Raw genomic sequence first — 20,829 nt, forward strand, 5'->3', positions numbered from 1 at the left:
TTGCCCTCTTTCAAAATGGGAATAACAATAGCCTCTTTCCAGGAGGTAGGAATAGTGTCAGAAGACCAAATAGCATTGTACAAACAAAGTAAGGTTTTTCGGGTTTCGTTTGGTAGGTTTTTTAACATTTCATACATCACACGGTCAGAACCTGGGGCAGAAGTACTGCAGGAGTTTAGAGATGTTTGGAGCTCAGCTAGATTGAAAGCTTGGTTATATGCCTCGTATCTAGTGGATTTGTGTTCGAGTTTCTGCTTTTCTATTCTTGTTCTGTATTTTTGGAAAGTGTCAGTATAGTGGGACGAGCTGGATACCTGTTCGAAGTGTGCACAGAGGAAGTTTGCCTGATCTTCCAAGGTATCACCCCGAGTGTTTATGAGTGGAAGTGTGTGTACTTGTTTTCCTGCTATCCTACCGACCATGTTCCAGACTTTAGCCTCCTGTGTGTATGAATTAACCCCTGATAAAAACTTCTGCCAGCTTTCTCTTCTGGCCTGCCGACGCGTTCTCCTGCCTTGAGACTTTATTTTCTTGAAGGTTTCAAGATTTTCGGCTGTCGGTGAGTTCCGAAGCAGCCTCCAAGCTCCGTTTAGCTGTTTGCGCGCGTTTCTGCATTCAGAGTTCCACCATGGCACACATCGTTTTCCAGGGTATCCATTTGTTTGTGGGATGCATTTTGTTGCAGCATCAATCAAAAACGCTGTGAAGTAGTTCACAGCAACATCAATATTCAAAGTACAGATGTCATTCCAACCTAGACAAGCGATAGTATGAAACTGTTCCCAGTCGGCTCTGTTTATGAGCCACTTGGGAACACGTGGTGGACACTCAGTTACTGTCGTTGTGCTCAAAACTACGGGGAAGTGGTCACTTCCGTACAGATTACTGATGACTTTCCACTGGAGTAGAGGCACAAGAGATGGAGATACCATGCTCAGGTCTATGGAGGAGTAGGTGTTATTAGCGAGGTTATAATAGGTTGGTTCTTTTCGATTTAGGAGACACGCGCTCCACGAGATAAGGAACTGTTCGGTCAGTCGACCTCGTGCGTCATACCGAGAGTCACCCCATAGCCTGCTATGCGCATTAAAGTCTCCAAGGAGAACATAAGGCTCCGGAAGTTCATCAATTAGAGAGTGTAAATCGCGTTTTTGCAGCTGATAGCTAGGAGGAATGTAAATAGTGCAGATTGTGATCAGTTTATCAAAAAGAACCGCTCGAACGGCCACTGCCTCAAGAGGTGTTTGGAGTTGTAAGTGTGTGCATGCTATTCCTTGATTCACTATGATGGCAACACCTCCGGATGATGTCATAGCATCAACACGGTCTTTTCGGAAAATAACGTATTTACGAAGAAAATTTGTGTGTTTTAAATTAAGGTGTGTTTCTTGTACACACAGCACTTTTGGCGAGTGTTCATGTAAGAGTTCTTGGATGTCGTCAAGGTTTCTGAGAAGGCCCCTGACGTTCCATTGTATAATTTGAGTGTTCATGGTGAATGTGAAATAGTGCTGTGTGTACAAAAGGCGAGTGGCTGTTTAGACGGGGAGTTTGAGTTCACTTAACAGGCCCATCACCAGGCCCTGTTATTTGCTTTTTTTGTTTTCTTGGCGCGCTCCAAGGAGCCACGCCGCTCTTTCGGCACCAAGGGTGCCGACGTATCCATTGCCACCTCGGAGGCACTGGATGCCCGCACATGCGGGCTGTTAGTTCGGATTTTGGGCCTCGCCTGGTGAGGGGAGGCCTTGAGACCCGAAGACTCTGGAGTCTCCGGTCTCTGTTTGGGAGTAGGCGGTGTAGCCTGGGCTACAGACGCCTTGGGGGCAGGTGCCACAACCGCCGGCTCGGTATGCGCGGGCCGGAGGGGTGGCGAGGGCTGGTGCGGCGGTGCCCCCTGACGCGCCGCATCAGCGTATGTAGGTCCATAGAATGGAGCGACTCTTCGCCGTGCTTCCTTAAATGTAATGTTCTCCTTCACCTTCAACGTAATTATTTCTTTTTCTTTCTTCCAGTATGTGCAGGAGCAAGAATATGCGGCATGGTTTCCTTCGCAGTTTACACAGTGTGGCGGTTGTTTGCAGTTCTCAGACACGTGGCCTAGGACTCCACATTGTGCACAAGTCTGGCGACCACGACAGGTTTTAGAGCCATGGCCATACCTCTGGCATTGGAAGCAACGACGAGGGTTTGGCATGTACGGCCTGATAGATGTCTTTGTGTACCCTGTTTGAATTGATTCCGGTAGTTTACTGGATGCAAATGTAAGTATTAAGTGTTTTGTCGGTGTTTCCTTATTATCTCTTCTGATGATGATTCTCTGTACATTAGTGACATTTTGGCTCTTCCACCCCTCCAAAAGTTCAGTCTCAGTCAAGTCAAGTAAGTCCATGTCAGATACCACTCCGCGAGTTGTGTTCATTGATCTATGTGGTGTTACGGTTATCGGTATGCCACCGAAATCTGAGAGACGGTCTAGCTTTTTAAATTGTTCTTTGTCACGGATTTCGAGGAGAAGGTCTCCACTAGCCATTTTGGTTACCTTGTATCCTGTGCCAAGAGTTTCGGTAAGACATCTAGAAACTAGGAAAGGAGAGACGGTCCTGGCTTGCTTTTCAGTTTTTTCACAGTGAATGACGTGGAAATGGGGAAAAGTTTCTGTTGGCTGGTTGAAGAGATTTATGTCGTCGGTGCGTACCCGCTTTAGGACGGTACGATCAGATAGTAGAGGGAATGCGCCATGCATGCCGGTATTATTTTTGTTCAGCAGCGTTGGCAGCCACCCACCACGGAGCCCAACAAGGGGACGCTGCAAGTTTACAGGTGCTGGAAGCTTGCAGACGTCAGCCGTACAACACTGCCATAACCCAATGCGCCTAGACCAAGGTAGGCTATTTGCACAGGGTTAACCCTAGCCGCCAGGAAAATTGGAAGTAAACAGAAGAGAGTAGAAGACAGGACAGATAGATAGTGAGAGATAAAGACGAAGATGTAGGCAGAGAGAGATAGGAAAAGGCGACTGCCGATTTCCCCTGGGTGGGTCAGCCCAGGGGTGCCGTCTACGTGAAGCCGGGGCCAAAGGGGTGTGTTGCCTCTGCCAAGGGGCCTTAAAGGTCCAATCACCCAGCGTCGGCTCAACACCCAGGATCCCCTTTTCCCCGGACACGGCAAAGCCACGCACGGCTAGGCGTGGGAGGAAGTAGGAACTCCCCCGTTAGCTCGGGTCCGTGGTGTCGCTACACACCAAACGCCTACTTGCGCAGGCGCCCCTGCGGGGGGACACAAATGCTAAAACACAAGCTTCTGGAATTACTAAACTTGTTTCGCAACCAAAGTATTGCACTGGAGAGATTACCTACAAAAAATCTGCGTACTTTTTTTTTCTTTTGACGGTCAATTGTATTCATAGTTTTAAAATTGTTTCTCCCTTGATATACCAATACTTGATTTTGACAAAATTTCTTGTCTTTTAGGCAAAATTGTTTCTAATTCTGGCACATACGTTGTCTCGTTTACCACAGATAAACTTCAACACTGGTTCCTCTAGTTACGAATGTTGTTCTTTTTGCAGCGTGTGATTACATGATCACACGCTGCAAAAAGAACAACATTCGTAACTAGAGGAACCATGTATTACATGATCACACGCTGCAAACAACACATGATCAGTGTTGCAGCGTGTGATTACATGATGTTTTCAATGACATTGCATTGTATCATTCCTAAATTCTACTTCCTTGGTTTTTCTCCCTGCCCTATTTATGTACACTGTTTAATAGCCTACCACTTTGTTTTTCTGTGATTTTTTTTTTGTTTTTCTTTTGTGTTCAGCACAGTCTACTGTAAATGCGTTAAAATGTACATGTTTTGGGGGGGTCGGAACTAGTCAAGCTGCTCGTCAGCTTTTTCTCGCTGCCTCCCTCATCCTATGCTTGATGAAAAATAAAGGACCTATTATGTTGTCCATTCCAAGTTCGGATGAGCACAGGTTTCACGGTCAGACCACAAACCCCTCGCTGCAGATGGGTCCCACAACGGTGCACAATGTGCTGCTAGCACAACTGTGTGCCGGCGTCGACAAAGAAAGAGGGGGCAATCACTTTCCACTAAACTGAGGACAAGCGATTTCTGGCAACGTTTACATGACTCCTTTCAGCTCCGGTAAAGTGTACATGGAACAGTCGGGACAGTGCGTCAATGTTTGTCTTAGAGAGCACGGTTCATCTTTGAAGTCGTCAGGGGCATCACATCCTGCGATTCATTGCAGAGAGTGCGGCTGCTATCCTGTTTTCCAGAACACTGTAGTTTTTCGTTTTAATAATCAATTAACTCATGAGTTGACAGAAGCTTTTCACATAAGGAAAAGAGAACTATGCATCAGCCCATCTTCTGTATTGCTGCAAGATAAGGAGTTTGCTTTTCTAGATTATGTTTCTGGTTAATCTTTCTCTTCTTTTACTGACTGTTCTGAGTTGTCACGGTTGTACTTTTTCCCTTTCCAGGCATGTGTTGATATTAATTGCCTGCTTATATATCCTCATTCCAATAAATCTTTTAGTTGCAAAAAAACGCTTGTTCCACGTTCCTTTACGCACTTAAAATACAGTTATACAGTGCGTATCTAGCTAGCCAAACTTTCGATTCTGTATAGCGGGTACCTTGCATGTGCTGTGCGGTCATGGCAGAAAGAGAAGGTGTTGTCTGGAACACGCTTGTTCTTCATCGTTATCATCATCGCGTACAGAGGATAACCTTGTAAGTGCTGCGCCATGATGGCAGAAAGAGAATGTATAGTCTGGAACGCTTGTTCATCGTCACCGTCATGACATATGACATATAGTGGTTACCTTGCATGTCTGCATGCGTTGTGCTGTGATCTTAGAAAGAGAATGTGGTCTGGAATGTGCTTGTTCTTTATCGTCATCATCATGGCATATAGTGGGTACCTTGTCAGTGCTGTCCCGTTTTGGCAGAAACAAAATCATCGTCGTGACGTATAGTGGGTACTTTGCATGTGCTGCACAGTCATGGCCGAAAAAAATGTGTGGTCTGAAACACGCTTGTTCTTCATTGCCATCATCATCGCGTATTGTGGGTACCTTGCATGTGCTGTGCCGTGATGGCAGGAGAATGTGTGATCTAAATTATACTTGTTCTTCATCGTCACAGTCATGACATATAGTGGGTACCTCGCATGTTTGCATGTGTTGTGCTGTGATGGCAGAAACAGAATGTGGCTTGGAACATGCTAGTTCTTCTTCATCATCATGGCGTATAATGCGTACCTTGTCAATGCTGTGCCGTTTGGTAGAAAGAAAATGTGTGGTCTAAAACGCTTGTCCATCTGCATGTGCTGTGCCGTGATGGCAGAAGGAGAAAGTGTGGTCTGGAACATGGTTGTTCTTTATCATCACCCTCATGACATACAGTGGGTATCTCGCATGTTTGCATGTGTTATGCTGTGATGGCAGAAAGAAAATGTGGTCTGGAACGTGCTTGTTCTTTATCGTCATCATCATGGCGTACAGTGGGTACCTTGCATGTTTTGCGCCATTACAGCAGAAAGAGAATGTGTTCTGGAACACGCTTGTTCTCCATCGTCATGGCGCATCATGACGAACGGCCAACATGGCTCGACTCGAAGAAGCTTCGTCCCTGAAAGATAAAGAAAAGAAGAGACAGCCATAACCATGCTATAGATGGCCAAAATGCCTTTTACATCATCCACGAGGTGTGCTAAAGACAGGGGTTGCCATTTTGTCGGCCCACGCTGCACATGCGATGTGGGAAATCCGTACAGTGATTTGGGGACCTCTGGAACAGCTCATGCAAGCCAACGCACAGACAGCATGAACAGCGCGTTCGAACGGACCTTCAAAATGGTGTGGTAATAATATTGCCGTCGCCCGGATCAAGGCCGACTGCATACCGCCAATTGAGACCCCAAGCTCAAGTTGGCAAAGCAAAGCTAAGGCAGTGCTGTGGCTTTGGCGGCAAGCTGTAGGGAAACTGAGTATAGGTGCAGCAGAGGGTGCAGCCCATTAAGCCTGTTTCACTGACAGCTGACAGTAGTGGCATGCGCGCACACATGTTTTTCAGTCAGTGCTGAAAACTTTGGTGCTGTGCCATGAACATTGCACGCTTCACAAAGCTGCGTTTGCTTCGCGAATGCTGCGTTTCACAATAGAAGCGGCCCCACAAAAGCGGAACGAAATACACAGTATTGCTGTGAGCCACGACAGTGCTGAAAATACCAAGGCACATGATTCACCTGCACAACTGTACCGGTTCTTGGACAAGTTGTACGAGAAAAAAAAAGAACACAAGCATCGATCACCGCAGTTAAAGAATAAAGTATGTTCTAGCTCTGCCTCACCTTCAGTTTTGATTGCCTTATATCTTCACTTTAGGTCACTTGTTTCAACTACCTGAATGCAGCGTGTCGATGCAACGAATATAGTAATGACTGCTCGCTGTCTCCTCCATTGTGAAAGTCCAGTTAGAGCTGATTAAAACTTATTGTCGGGCTATTTGGTAATTCGTAACATTGTAAGGAAATTTATTGTAATATTGTGTGTCCTAAGTTAAAGCATTAGCATTCCCTGAATGCATATATGCCTGTGTGAGTGGCTTTGTGTTTGTATAGTTATGTAAAAGTTTAGGAGTATATGTGTGTGTGTGTATACGGGTATATATATTGCTACGGTATGAGCCGGGCTGTAGTATGTGCCGAGTAGGTAGAAGAGAAAGACTACGTTGTCTGGTGTGGCCTGAGGACTCCATCTTTACCGCAATTGCCGAACTTCATCCTCACCCTGTAAATAAATCCACCTATCCTTTAATTCAACCGTAACAGTTTTGTGGTGAAGGCGCTGGGTAATCAACCAAGCAATACGACGCTTTAAGCGCCTGATCTATGACGAAGCCGCCGCCTTGCTGGACTGCCCCCGTTACCACTGGCAGCTGAGATGTCTCATCACGAAGAAGGAAACCGGGTCCCCGCAGCTACAGACCTACCAGTCCAAGCAGCACCGCTAATGCCAGGTTCGCGTGCGGCTGGTCCCTGGTTGCGTCAGGATCTGATAGTGCCTCACACATTCGGTGGCGAATCTGGCGAGGACATGAACGCCTGGCTCACACACTACAAATGGGTGAGCAAATACTACCAGTGGGACGCGGTGACCCAGCTGACCAATGTAGTATTTTTCTTAACAGACACAGCACTCGTGTGGTATGAGAACCACGAAGATGCCCTCACGTCATGAGATCGCTTCGTTTCTGAAATAAGAGGGTGCTTTGGAGACTCCGTAGCTAAGAGAAAGCAAGCGGAACAAACGTTACTGCAGAGAGCTCAGATCCCAGGAGAGACGTGCACGACCTATGTCGAGGCAATCTTGAAGCTCTGCAAGATTGTCAACCCTTCTATGTCAGAGGAAGACAAAGTTGGCCACCTGTTGAAGGGCATTGCCGAGGACGTGTATCAGTTCCTCATCAGCAAAGACAGCCTTGCTACGGTAACCGACGTCATAAGCCACTGTCGTACATTCGAAACCCTGAAGATGCGACGTATCACCCCCAAGTTCGGTCGCCTACCGAATGTAACTACCGTGGCAAGTGTTGACGAATACACGCCGCTTGATCTCGTGTCGACAATACGCCAGATCGTTCGAGAAGAGCTCACTCGACACGCTCGCCAGACGCCGTACAAAGCTACACCCGCACCGCCTTCCTCTCGCCTTTCCGTGTCAATTGCCGCAGCAGGCATCGATGACTGCAACTACAGGCCACCCTCACCACCGAGGTCACAGCGCAATAACTACCCACTGCCGAGGTACGAAGACCGCTTCAGTTATCCCCATGAGCCAGCCAACACCCATTACGACCCGAACGAAGATGTAAATGTACCACCACCACGTCAGCGCAATGCCTTCCAGGAGTACAATGCATACCGCCAAGCCCCTGTGTGCTACCGTTGCGGTATCGCTGGGCATATAGCTCGGTTCTGTCTTTGACAGAGAGAGCCGACATCCCGATACCATTCCCCATCAGTTTCCGCCAGCGGGCACTGGTTACAACAACGGTCATTGGCCCGCCTATTCCAGGAGTACCTCACGGCAGGGAAACCACCATGGTAGTTCTCCCGCTTCTGACCGTAGTTTGACGCCTCTATCTGGCCGACTGCATCGTTCCCCTTCGCCGGGACGACGCCTGTCATCACCGCCGCGGCCGGGAAACTAGCCAGCTCAACCGATGGAGGTGAGGTCGCACAACAGGATTTGCCTCAGATGCCTCCACCAGTTATAATGTCCAAGAACAAGATACGTGTGGAAATAGATGGCTTTTGTACAAGTGCTTTGGTGAACACTGGTGCTTTGAAAGAAAGACTATGAGTCTTTCTTTCAAAAGCCGCACTGGCCGCAAAGTTATGTTTTTTTGGGGCGAATCAACAAGGTTTTGTGGTGTTGGTGGGGAAGCACTTCATCCTAACGGAGTTTGCCGTCGATGTCTTATTGGCAAGAAAGGTGCTCCCAACAGAGCTTCTTGTGCTGCAACGCTGCACCCACGATGTGATTCTCAGTCTTGACTTTCTCCAAGGATGTGGCACTTTCATAGACTGTGAAAGCGGTAAACTTTCCGTCAGCGGTGACATAGTTCCTGCCCTCAACGATGAGGCGCCGCAGGCACCGTAGGACGCCCTGATTGTTTCCGATAAGCTGACAGTGCTGCCATGGTCAATGAGGTCAGTTGCGGTGTTCGCCCCAGAATCTGCCACATCTTTTGATGCCATCGTTGAACCTGCCATCATTCAATGCGCTAATAAAGGCATACTCATCTTTTGTTGTTTGGTATGTGTTGATGACGGAGCAACCTTTCTGTGGGCACTGAACTGTTCACCAATGCCGGTTGTGCTCCTTCGAGGAATGAAGCTTGGCGGCTTCGATGACTCCACTGAAGCTTCTGTAGCGGTCGCTAATAACGATGAAAATAAGAAAGGTACAGTCTTTGGCAAGCGCAGTTGCTCTTACGAGTCGCAGATCCTAGGCATGATTAGCGGCACTTTGCGGTCACACGAGCAGCAGACGTTACGCCATCTGTTGAGGCGACATGCTTCTGTGTTTGACTTTTGCCAAGAGGAGAAGCCACTACCTTTACCATGTTCTCGCGCTCACCATAGGAGTGACACCAGCACTGCCCATCCGATCCGACAAAAGCCTTACCGAGTGTCGTCATTAGAACGAAAAGTTATAGCCAACCAGGTTCAGGAAGTGCTGAAGAAGGGTGTCATTGAAGAGTCGTGTAGCCCGTGGGCAGCACCAGTCATCTCGGTTAAGAACAAAGATGATGCCTGTCGGTTCTGCGTTGATTACAGACGACTCAACGCCTCGACCAAAAAAGATGTATATCTGCTGCCTAGGATTGACGATGTTATTGACTGCTTACACTCGGCTTCGTACTTTTCTTCAATAGACTTACAATCAGGATATTCGCAGATACCTATGCATCCTTCAGACAAGGAGAAGACCGCATTCGTGACGACTGATGGACTGTACCAATTCAATGTGATGCCGTTTGCGCTTTGCAACGCCCCCGCCACTTTTGAAAGGTTTATGGACTCTGTCCTTCGTGGTCTTAAATGGGAGGCGTGCTTATGCTACCTGGATGACGTCGTCATTTTTGGGCGTACCTTCGAAGAGCACAACGTCCGTTTAAGCCTTGTTTTAGACTGTGTCGAAAAGGCTGGCTTCATTTTGAACTCTAAGAAGTGCCAGTTTGGTGAACGACAAGCTTTAGTCCTCGGTCACCTAGTTGACAAAGATGGTGTCAGGCCAGATCCCAACAAAATCGAAGCAGTCGGCACATTCAAACCACCCCGGACACTGAAGGAACTTCGCAGCTTCTTCGGCCTATGTTCCTATCTTCGCCGCTTTGTGCCCCGATTTGCGGACGTAGTCCACCCACTGACGAGCTTGTTGCGAAAAGACAGCCCATTCGAATGGACACCTGTGGTAAAAAAATGCTGCCCTGGAGAGTGTGCGTCATGCTTTGACGTAGAAAATCGGTGTGCGGGGCCGATTTAGTATTTCAGGGTGCGCGGGAATCATCATGATGGTGATAGCGGTAAAACTATGAGCTCGCCTACGCGCGTGCTCGTGTGCGTACCACGTCAAAAGCTCCCGAGGCACGGGGACAGCTCGGCTAACCCCAGAGAGCAGAGAGCAAGGCCAAGTTCGGGCCATGCCCCGGCTGCTTGTTCTGACCCTCGGTGTCCGGGCCTCGTCTCGGCGCTGAAGTCCTCGTGTGCGTCCTGGACTGGGCGTCGCCCCACCTCACCCCAACGTTGGTCTGAAGCAACGTTCGTCACGGCCAGCTGCTGTTCTGGTCTCGGAGCGAGACGCTGTCCCAAGTCTATTCGCGGCAGTTGGCGGTATGCTGTTCTCGGTGGTGTACAGGCGATCCCAGGCGTTGACCACCGTACTGGGATGCCCCTGGCGGTTATCTTCTAGACCGGGCCCCGCCTCGGTACGAACTCCGCAAGCACAAGGCACACCGCCTCCTGACTACCAGAGAGCTCAAGGTCAAGCGCAACGTTCACGCCCAAGAGTAGAATGTGAGTGGACGAACAAGAACATCAACTCCCTTTCGCGTAGGACCGTGAACGCGTGTATATATATGTGAGTTAATGTTGTGTGTATCACTTTGTCCGTCTTCGTGTATATAAATGTCTCTCGTTGTCCTAGAACGTTCTCTGTCCTCATCTGGCTAACCTGTGCCCACAGTTGCCCACAAAGTCCTGAAGCCTTAAGTGCATCAAGTACCACTTTTAACTTGCTGATGTGTTCCTCGAAAGATGGAGCGAAGACTATGACGTCGTCCAAATACACCAAACAAGTTTGCCATTTCAGGCCAGCCAATACGGTGTCCATTACCCTTTGGAAAGTTGTAGGGGCAGTGCAAAGTCCAAATGGCATGACTTTAAGCTGGTATAGTCCATCTGGTGTAATAAACGCCGTCTTTTCGCGATCCCTTTCGTCAACTTCCACATGCCAATAGCCAGTCCTTAGTTGCATAGATGAAAAGTATCTGGCATTGCAGAGACGATCGAGGGTGTCATCAATTCGAGGGAGCGGATAAACGTCCTTTCTTGTTACCTTATTGAGTCAGCGATAGTCGACGCAGAATCTTGAAGTGCCGTCCCGTTTTTTCACGATCACTACAGGGGAAGCCCACGGGCTTTGGGAGGGCTCAATGATGTTGTCATGACGCATTTCTTGTACCTGTTTCCGGATTGCCTCGCGCTCTTTCATGGACACACGGTACGGCAATTGGTGACTTGGTTGCACATTTTCATCAGTTATGATGCGATGTTTCACAAGCGTTGTCTGGCAGATCTTGGGTGACGTGGCGAAACAATCCTGGTAGCTATAGAGCAGTTTCCGCAGCCTTTCGTGTCTTTCCAGGAGCAACGCCGGATTCACGTTAAAGAACACGACATGTGTACGAGGGTGGAGTGCGTCGTCGATCGTGAGTACATCGCTTATGTCCGGGATGGTCTCAAATAGTGCCACAGTGGTGCCCTTTTTAAGGTGACGATATTCCGAGCAGAAATTAGTGATTAGTACACTGACGGTTCCTTCAACGATGTGAACGACTCCCCTGGTGATAGCCAAACCTTTTTCAAAGAGCAAACTCTGGTTGGCCTCGACCAAACCTTCCGCGCAGATGCAGCTGTCAGCGCCCACGGGGATGACAGCACTCGAGCATGGTGGCAATGTGACGTGCTCGTTGAGATTCATTAGCGCCGCTGATAATGCAGGACTTGGATTTCGCATGACGCCCGTATCTGGTGACAGGATGATTGTTTGCGCTCGAAGATCTATGATTGCTTTGTTTGCCGAAAGCAAGTCCGCACCGAGAATGACGTTCCAAGAGCACTGGTCCAGGATGATGAAAACAGTAGGGTACGTATGCCCTTCCACATCCACACGAGCTGTGCATCTTCCCTTTGGTGTTATGACGTGACCGTCTGCTCTTCGTACCAGCGGGCCTTCCCACGAAGTCAGCACCTTCTTCAACTTATCGGCGAACACCGCACTCATGACGGAGAAGTCAGCACCGGTATCAACCAACACAATTACGTCCCGGTTGTCGATTTTCACTGCCAGATCGGTCGATTTTAACTTGGCGTTGCAGGTCTGTCGTGGTGTACTGTTGCGGCTTGGACGGAACTTAGTGCTGATATGTCGCTCGTGTCTCCCACACGCTGTCGGTAGTGTTGCTCCACTGGGACTTTCGGGCGGGGGAGGGTCTTCAGGGGTGTGCAAGGGAGCAACCACACCTCCATTGGTTGCCGTCTTTAGTTTCCCAAATGAGGGCTAGGGGACCTTCCCCGTGATGCTCCTGTGTTGGCAGAGTGTGGCGATGGGTAACGGCGACATGAAGGCGATGGTGACCTGCAGCGGTCTGCTGGCAAACTTTGTCGCTGCAAATAGTCTTCAATCTCAGCTGGCCTTTGACCAGGTTGCGGACGTGAAACGCCGACGTGAAATCCACGTATTCCAAGGTTTCTATAGAAACAGTTACGGCACAAGTGGCTAGGTTCACCGCAGTGGAAACACAGCGGGCTATGGTCGTCAGTCCTCCACACGTCAGACTTTCTAGGGACGGCTCTTTCGGCAGGAGGTCGGTAGACATTTGGTTGTGGGCGTGGCGGTGGAGAGTACGTCGGTTGGGCGGGGCGCACCGGGTTGCGCGCGGCGGTGGCGTACGACATGATTTTCGGTTCTCGTGGAGCCCACTCAGGCTCCTGGCTTGGTGATTTGTGGGGTTTAACGTCCCGAAACCACCATATGATTATGAGAGACGCCGTAGTGGAGGGCTCCGGAAATTTCGACCACCTGGGGTTCTTTAACGTGCACCCAAATCTGAGCACACGGGCCTACAACATTTCCGCCTCCATCGGAAATGCAGCCGCCGCAGCCGGGATTCGAACCCGCAACCTGCGAGTCAGTAGCCGAGTACCTTAGCCACTAGACCATCGCGGCGGGGCTCCTGGCTTGGTGGAACTAATGGTCCGGTCCCCAGCGCCTGCTGAACTTCTTGTCTGACGACATCGCTCAACGTCGCAACTTGAGGACAAGAACTCGGAAACATCTTCCGTAGTTCCTCTTACACAACAGCACTTATGGTGTCCCGAAGATTGCTGACGGTTGCGCATTGGATTGCGCATTAATCCAGCAAAAAGTTCTTCCTTCACTCCTCTGATAAGGAATCCGAGTTTTTTTCCTCTGGCATTTCCAGATCTGCTCGACCAAATAGATGCTTTATTTCTTCGACGAAGACAGCGACGCTCTCGTTGGGGAGCTGGAAGCGTGAATGCAGCTGCCTCTCCGCCTGTAAGGGAAGGACTTAAAGACGCCGAGGAACGTCAAACCAAAACTGAAGAACACGAGCGGAGGGCAGGTGGCACGAAGGCGACAACAAGAAATGAAGAAGAAGAGAAGAAGAAGGCACGTGCGATTACGAGGCAACTGTGCGCCAATCAGCTGATGACCAGTGGTGGCCCATAGAGGTGGCGTGCCACGATTGGGCCACGTGCGACCATTATGTGGCAGTAGGCTGTGTGGCTGGGGACGAGCCGAAGCAGCGGCAGACGGGAGACAGCGGGCCGAAGCGTCGGACGCAGGCGATCCAGGTTCGTCGTACTCCGAATTGTAAATGTAGTCCCTTGGTCTGACTGCATCTCTGCTGGGAAACCCAGGCGAGAGAGCACGGTCAATAGGGCCTTCACTACCTGCACTGAAGTTGCCTCTTCTAGTGGTATGGCCTCAGGGAATTTCGTTGCTGGACAGAACATAGTCAAAATATATTTGTACCCAGACTTCGTCTTCAATAGGGGTCCAACAATATCAACAACAACCCTTGAGAATGGTTCTGAAATTATAGGGACTCTTACCATTGGGGCCTTCTTCTTGCCGTTGTATTTATCTACCTTCTGGCACGTCTGACAAGTTTGCACAAACTCCTGTATATCCCTGAAACAACCTGGCCAATAAAATTCCTGAAGTAGCCTCTCTTTAGTTTTGTTTATTCCGAGGTGCCCTGCCCCCCCCCCCCCCCCCCCCCCCCGGGGTGATCGTGGCAAACACTCAGCGGATCCCTTCGATAATTGACTGGAATTCCTATCTGGTCAAAGTTTCTGCCAGGTTTATCTTTGTGCAGACGATAGAGGATACTACCTCTCTCACTGAACGTAATGTTTTTTGATGAGATGCCTTCGCCTAGGCTGCTGTGCAGTACCTTAAGCGTTGGGTCGTTTTTTTGTGCGGCCTTAGTGCATCTCGACCAACATTCAGTAGTGTATAAAGAGAAGGTACAGTTGGTCCCACCAAAGTGCCCTCGCACTCAGTTTTGGTGTGCCCTTTACGCCCGGCGCTTATATGCGGGCGCACCGCGTCAGCATTAGCTCTATCTTATTCCGCACTCACAGGTTCTTTGATTTGTGTTTGTTCCTCTACCTTTCCCCCAGTTACTGATTCCTGCACATGAGGTTCATCTTTGCTCTTTGCATAATGCAATTGTGCCGGAAGCTACCTCGCTTTCGATCGTGTCAGCACGAGCACCTGTGCATCAACATCAGCAAACGCCTTTCCCTGTTCATTCAACAGCGACTCAGATTTATTGAAAAAAAGGTAAGGGTACATCTCGGGCAACCCTTTCGATACAGCTGCGACAGTTTTCCAAAATGCCAAATGGCCCTTCCACTTCAACCTTTGCCATTGGCAGACACGCGGAATCTTCACTGACTGCTTGGTGAATCCAAGCGCATTCAGAAATGTACTCCTTACTTGATACGTACTTTGGGTGGACCACATCCATGGTGGCTGCCGATTCTCCGAGTACTTTACACTTCTGCCCGTTTACAATTAGATCTTTGGTGTATGGCTTTAAGAGCTCGGTGTTACTGGGATCACTGCTTATTATAGTCGCGAATACAGGTTTTCCTTTCGGCAGTTTCTGGCAAATTGACCCTCTTCTTCGCAAATATAGCAAATTGAGGGCCGTCTATTTCCCAATTCCTGTAACTGGCTCCCTGGCCCTTTTCCTTAGACTCCATGTTCTTTGCTCACACTCACACTAGGTTGCGCTGAATTGAAATGTCCTTTGCCCTCTCCATCCCGCATGTCTCGCGGTCCTTTATAATACGGCTGCTGCCCAGGATGAGGCTTTTGATAGCCCTAAATGCTGAGGCCAGTCGCTTTGAAGCCACGACTCGCCAAATACTCATACGCAAGCTGCCCTGCTTTTTTTTCACACAGATGCCAAGTTGTCTATCTCTCACCCACAGGCGTAACTTGTCCGGCAAGCACTCATAGAACTGCTCAAGACAGATTAAGCTCTGAAGCTTACCGAAGTCACCCTCTGCACCCGAGCCTTTTATCCATTCGACCAAGCTATCAGTTAGGCTGCAAGCTAACTCAACAAAACTTTAATTTGCTTTTTTTCTTCCTGTTCTAAATCTTCTCCTAAACTCTTTGGTAGAGAGCTTATATTTAGCGAGCAGGCTTGACTTCCGGAGATCATAGTCATTTGCTTCACCAGCGCTAAGACGAGCAACAACCTGTGATGCCTCTCCCGGAAGCAACGCAAGCAACCTTTGTGGCCAAGTGTCGCGAGTGAATGAATGTCTATCACACATACGTTCGAAGTTCATGAGGTAGAGACCGATGTCATTCCCCCCGCTGAATGGCTGAAGCAAACTAGTCATCCTCACATGGTCAGGCAAAGCGGGTGCCACACTCGCTCCCGATGCCAATCTCGCCTGCTCAAGCCTTATTCTTTCGAGTTCAAGCTCTATTTTTCTGTTCTCTCTCACGTTTAACTCAGCTTGTCTTTATTCTCTCTGTTCATCCCTTTTTCTAGCGTCTGCCCGTTCTTTTTCAATACGGCATATCTTTTCCATGCTTCTGCGATTTCGTCCTTTTCAAAATCAATTTCCTGAATCGCATAGTGCATCTCGGGTTTCCTCTTTTTCAGATTTACTCCCACACCAAGTTCTTCCGCCAGTACCAGCAATTCGTCTTTTGTTAGCTTCCTTATATCCATGCTAAGCAAGAACTGACTACACCGATTTTCGAAATAACCATGCACCCTGTGATGGCAAACGAAAATAATCAGTTCAATTGAACCCAGTTCTAATCGTCTGGCAAACAATAGCCGCTCAAGTACTCACCGATACCACGAGCGTGCGGTGGCCTTGTCACCCGGAGACGTCGCCTTATCAGCCGATCCCAGACCCAGATCGACGACTTACTCGTTGTGGATTTTTCCTCGCTTGCTTTGGCTGCGTAGTGGAACCCAATGATCCCGGATCGTCAAAGTTCTTTCTCTTCAGCAGGTGTCCGCCAGCCTTCTTCTTATCCCGCCGCTGCCAACCAGTTTGTTGGGGATGTATAAGACTGCGGACTCTGTGAAGGTTATGAGGGGCCTTTATTTTTCACGCGACCGTAAACAAAGGGCATGGGCCCATTTGAGAATACAAGTGGTGTTCTCGAGAAGCCGGTCTCTCTGGCTGCCGGAGGTCGACTCCCGTAGCTTGCATGATCCTCTCTGATGCCATCACATGACCCGGCCGTGGCCTCCCAGACACCAGCCACCGGGTTTGAAGGTCGAAAAACAACGACGCTCCGTTCGAAAGCAACAGGTGCGTTGACAAATACCTCTCGTTTCCAGTAATCATCGGCAAGAAGACTCGTGGTCTGTTTATAATAAGTTTAACGACCGCCGCGGTGTCTCCGGCTCGCGGGGTCCGAGGAAACTGCATGAACGAATCCATCACTGCAGCACCGATATATTTTGGACAGAGTCCGCGAACCCGCTGTCACGCAACAACACGATTGCCTTGCAGCGAGACAATTTCGCACGGAGCTTGCAAAGCATTTCTACTTCGGCTTCAGCAATCTCCTGGCAAGAGAAGTTGCTCACGGAAATGTCCAGCGCCGACATTTTCTAAAGATGACGACAACGACGACTGCGTAGCGGAGCCTCCCACTTTCCGCAACGCTGCTGCAGCATGGCAGCATGGCCAGCACGTGCTGAGAAAAGAGGAGCATCTCCCCGCGGAGACAAGCAAATCGGCATTTGAGAGAAAACCGACACTCCACGGCAGCTTTTTTTTTTTTTTTTTTTGCTCTCTTCGCGCACGTCGTTGAAAGGATGAGGGTTACGTGACAGGGAAGGGAAAGGGGGAAGTGTGGCACCGGCGGGCGAGAGTAACCCCCCCCCTCAAGGCGCAGAGCCGTGCTCCCACAAGGGGGCAAGGGCTGCACAAGATAGTGCGTTTTTTCTTTCTTTCAGCCACACAATCACAATCAATCAACCCAGCGACAGCTTTTTTTTTTTCCTCGCTGTCTTTGCGAGCGGCGTTGGAAGGAGAAGGGTCTTTATAAGGCATCGATTTGATTTGTGGGGTTTAACGTCCCTAAACCACCATATGGTTATGAGAGATGCTGTAGTGGAGGGCTCCGGAAATTTCTACCACCTGGGGTTCTTTAACGTGCATCCAAATCTTTACAAGGCAGGGACGATGGTGGTGGTGGAAGTGGTTGGAACATGAGAAAAGGCACCTAATTTCTGCAACCTTGTCGGGAGCACGACGCAGTGCCTGGCAGGGACAGAAAAGGGAGAAGCGTGACACGGGCGCATTGCAGATCGGCATTTGAGAGAGAGCAAACATTCCGCCGCAGCCTTTGCTTTTTTTTTCATTTCCTTCGCGGGCAGCGTTGAAGTGTCGCACGTGTCGCGGCGGGATTGGGCGGGCCGCTGAGAGCATTTTCGGAGCGCGGTATGTTCGAATTAACAGTCGGAAGTGCTTGGGCGTTCGAATTACTGAGCATTTTCGCCCATTGGAATACACATAGCTTTGACGGGACCTTATCGTGAGTTCAAATTAACCGGAAGTTCGAATTGAGCGTGTTCAAATTAATGAGATTTGACTGTATTAAAGCGGAATTGTGGCACCAAGTAATACCCCTGTCACACGTGGCACGTGCACTTTCAGTGAGTATACTTACTCTCATAAAGTGTCATTTTGGCGGTTGGCTGCTATGCGAGAAAGCGAAGTGCACTTCGAAAATGATGGCAGTGGCAAATCGCGGATTTCTAGTGCAACATATACTTGTTAATTTTGCGCCTGTGTCTTATCGTCGGAGCATGTTGTCTTCGTAGAAGTATCACCAGTAGTACAGGCCATCGTAAATGACTAGAGAACGATTCACATACAAGTGTGCCTGGAAGTAAACAACGCGCCGGACGCATTCATTGCACAGCATTACAGCCCCTTGATCTGTGCTGCCGCACCTCCCTAGCGGATGTGGCCTTAAACTGCCCAAGGGTGAGAGTAGCGGGGTTTCTTGGTGTATTATGACTTGTTTTTTTCATTACATTGCAGTATTCCGCATAACAAAAACAATGGTATTCCTCATAGCAAACCAACAATGATTTTCATCAAAAACTCGCCGCAAAAATTTTGGGGCTTTCTTAAAAATTCAAAGTCTAGCGAAAACGCTAGTCATCCTCAAGATGGCCTTATTACCCCTTCTTCGCTCAATGAGCACTTCCAATCAGTTTTCACGGCCGATGACGGCAATCAACCACCAATCGACATTTTGAACAAAGAACCATTGGAACTGCCCGTGATAACCGAACAAGGTATCTTTCATCTGCTCCTCCAACTTGACACAAAAAAAGCCTCAGGACCAGATAACATTCCAAATTTGTTTCTCAACCGATATGCGGAGTGGATGGCAAAATATCTGTGCATCATATTTGATAAATCCCTAGCAACATGCACCATACCGGATGATTGGAAAAAAGCGAAAGTTAAACCGATACACAAATCAGGCCCAAAAGATGACGTAAATAACTTCAGGCCTATATCTCTTACTTGCACTTGCAGCAAACTTCTTGAACATATTATCTTAAAACATATCAATATATATCTTGAAAACGAACGCATCTTGTCGCCTTCTCAACACGGTTTCCGTAGGGGGCTTTCTACAGTCACGCAACTAACAGAACTAACCCATGATTTATCCTTAAGTGTGGACAACCAAAAACAGGTCGACCTTATCCTATTGGACTTTGCAAAAGCCTTTGATAAGGTTTCGCATAAAAAACTAGTACAAAAGTTAGAATGTACCTTAGGCAATGGCTCCGTTACGAAATGGATAAAAAACTATCTTACCGGTCGCACACAATTTGTTGATTTCAATGGTCAAGTATCCACAACAGTTCCCGTCAAATCCGGTGTTCCCCAGGGTTGTGTTCTTGCTCCGACCTTATTCCTAATTTTTATCAATGACCTACCCTGTCAAATTCCCGTCCACGTCAGACTTTTCGCAGATGATTGTATAATTTATCATGAAATAAACTCTGCAGAAGATCATCTTGCCTTAAACAAAGCCCTCGAAATAGTATCAAACTGGTGTTCAGATTGGCAAATGATACTTAATGTTAAAAAATCAGCTATAATGACAGTAACAAGAAAAAGGGAATGGTCAGAGTTCTGATATACCATCAATAGTATCCCACTTCCTAGACCAAGTCATCCCTTTACTAGCGATCTGAGATGGGATGCCCACGTTTCTAACGTTACAGCTACCGCACTGAAACGACTTTTTTTTCTGAGACGATGCCTTCGACTAGCACCTTCAGAAATTAAACTGTTAGCCTACAACAGGTACGTGAGATCTGTTCTTGAATATGCGAACATTGTTTGGTTCCCGTACACAAAAAAACATATTGCGAAGCTAGAAGGCGTGCAAAGAAAAGCTGTTCGATTTATCTTTAACAAGTTTAGGCAAACAGACTCACCAACTGAAATGCTCGAAGAAGCGGGCATGCTAACGCTGCAAAAACGAGCAAGAGTAGCACGCCTACGATTCATGTACCAGCTAGGCCATAAGCAAACCAACATCGATGCCTCCAGGTACATTACACTTCAACAATCACGACCCACCCGTAAGAAGCACCCCGAAATGCTACAAGAATACGCATTCCGTACGGAATGTTTCAAACACTCATTCTTCCCAGCATCAATAAGGGAATGGAACAGCTTAGCAGCTATGATTACTAGCAGCAATTCTTTAAATATTTTTTCACGTCTTGTTGAAGAACATTTGCGTTTGAAACCCTAATATTGCGCTATTGTGGTCATCTTTGCAAAATCCATTGTTTTAGACTGTGTTATTTTGACTCTTCCACACTGTAATCATTTGGATATAGTACAATTACTGTTAGAACTTTGTTGTTAGAATTTGGTTAGAATTTGTTTGAATTTGATTGTTAGAAATTGTGAGAACTTAGTAGCATCAATGTAACGCGTATCCTAAACGATGTATAACTTACGGATGTTTTTATTGTGTGCTTTTATTGTGCTTTTCCCGATGACCTTTCTGCGAAAATCCCGACAAGAGATTGGCAGTATTTTTAAATAAATTTTTAAATAAATAAATAGTTTAAAAATAGTATGAGCGCTGCTTGAGGCAACAGCATATATATGTGCAAGCCACTGGTACGGAGGCTACACACTTCATTGCAGCGAAGTGAGTTTGGGAAACACAGTTGCCGGCAACTGTACTTTGCATCGAGTGACACTAAACTTGCTCGTGTGACAGAGCACAAATGATACTCGCAGCGAAGTGTACTCACTCAAAGTGCACTAAGTTGCTGCTTGTGACAGGGGTGTAAATAAGACTGTTATAGAAGTGATGCTCCAGTGTCTCAGCTAACCGAATCAAGGTGGAGGAATATGCTGACTAAGGATTCAAGAGA

At 48.2% G+C, this 20,829-nt stretch overlaps 1 protein-coding gene across 12 annotated transcripts in view; it reads right to left on the minus strand.

The window, feature by feature from the left end:
- Positions 1-20,829, minus strand: part of Dim1 (thioredoxin-like protein Dim1) — a 126,568-nt gene that overhangs the window by 18,140 nt on the left and 87,599 nt on the right. For 4 of the 12 annotated variants that reach the window (XM_075883295.1, XM_075883300.1, XM_075883299.1 and 1 more), the window contains one exon: positions 5,533-5,652. The exons of the other annotated variants lie outside the window; for them this stretch is intronic. In XM_075883295.1, the coding sequence (XP_075739410.1) occupies positions 5,533-5,652 (120 nt within the window). The remainder of the gene's footprint in view (positions 1-5,532; positions 5,653-20,829) is intronic. 12 annotated transcript variants of the gene reach the window in all.

Source organism: Rhipicephalus microplus, unplaced genomic scaffold (assembly GCF_043290135.1).
Source record: "Rhipicephalus microplus isolate Deutch F79 unplaced genomic scaffold, USDA_Rmic scaffold_16, whole genome shotgun sequence".
Lineage (NCBI taxonomy): Eukaryota > Metazoa > Arthropoda > Arachnida > Ixodida > Ixodidae > Rhipicephalus > Rhipicephalus microplus.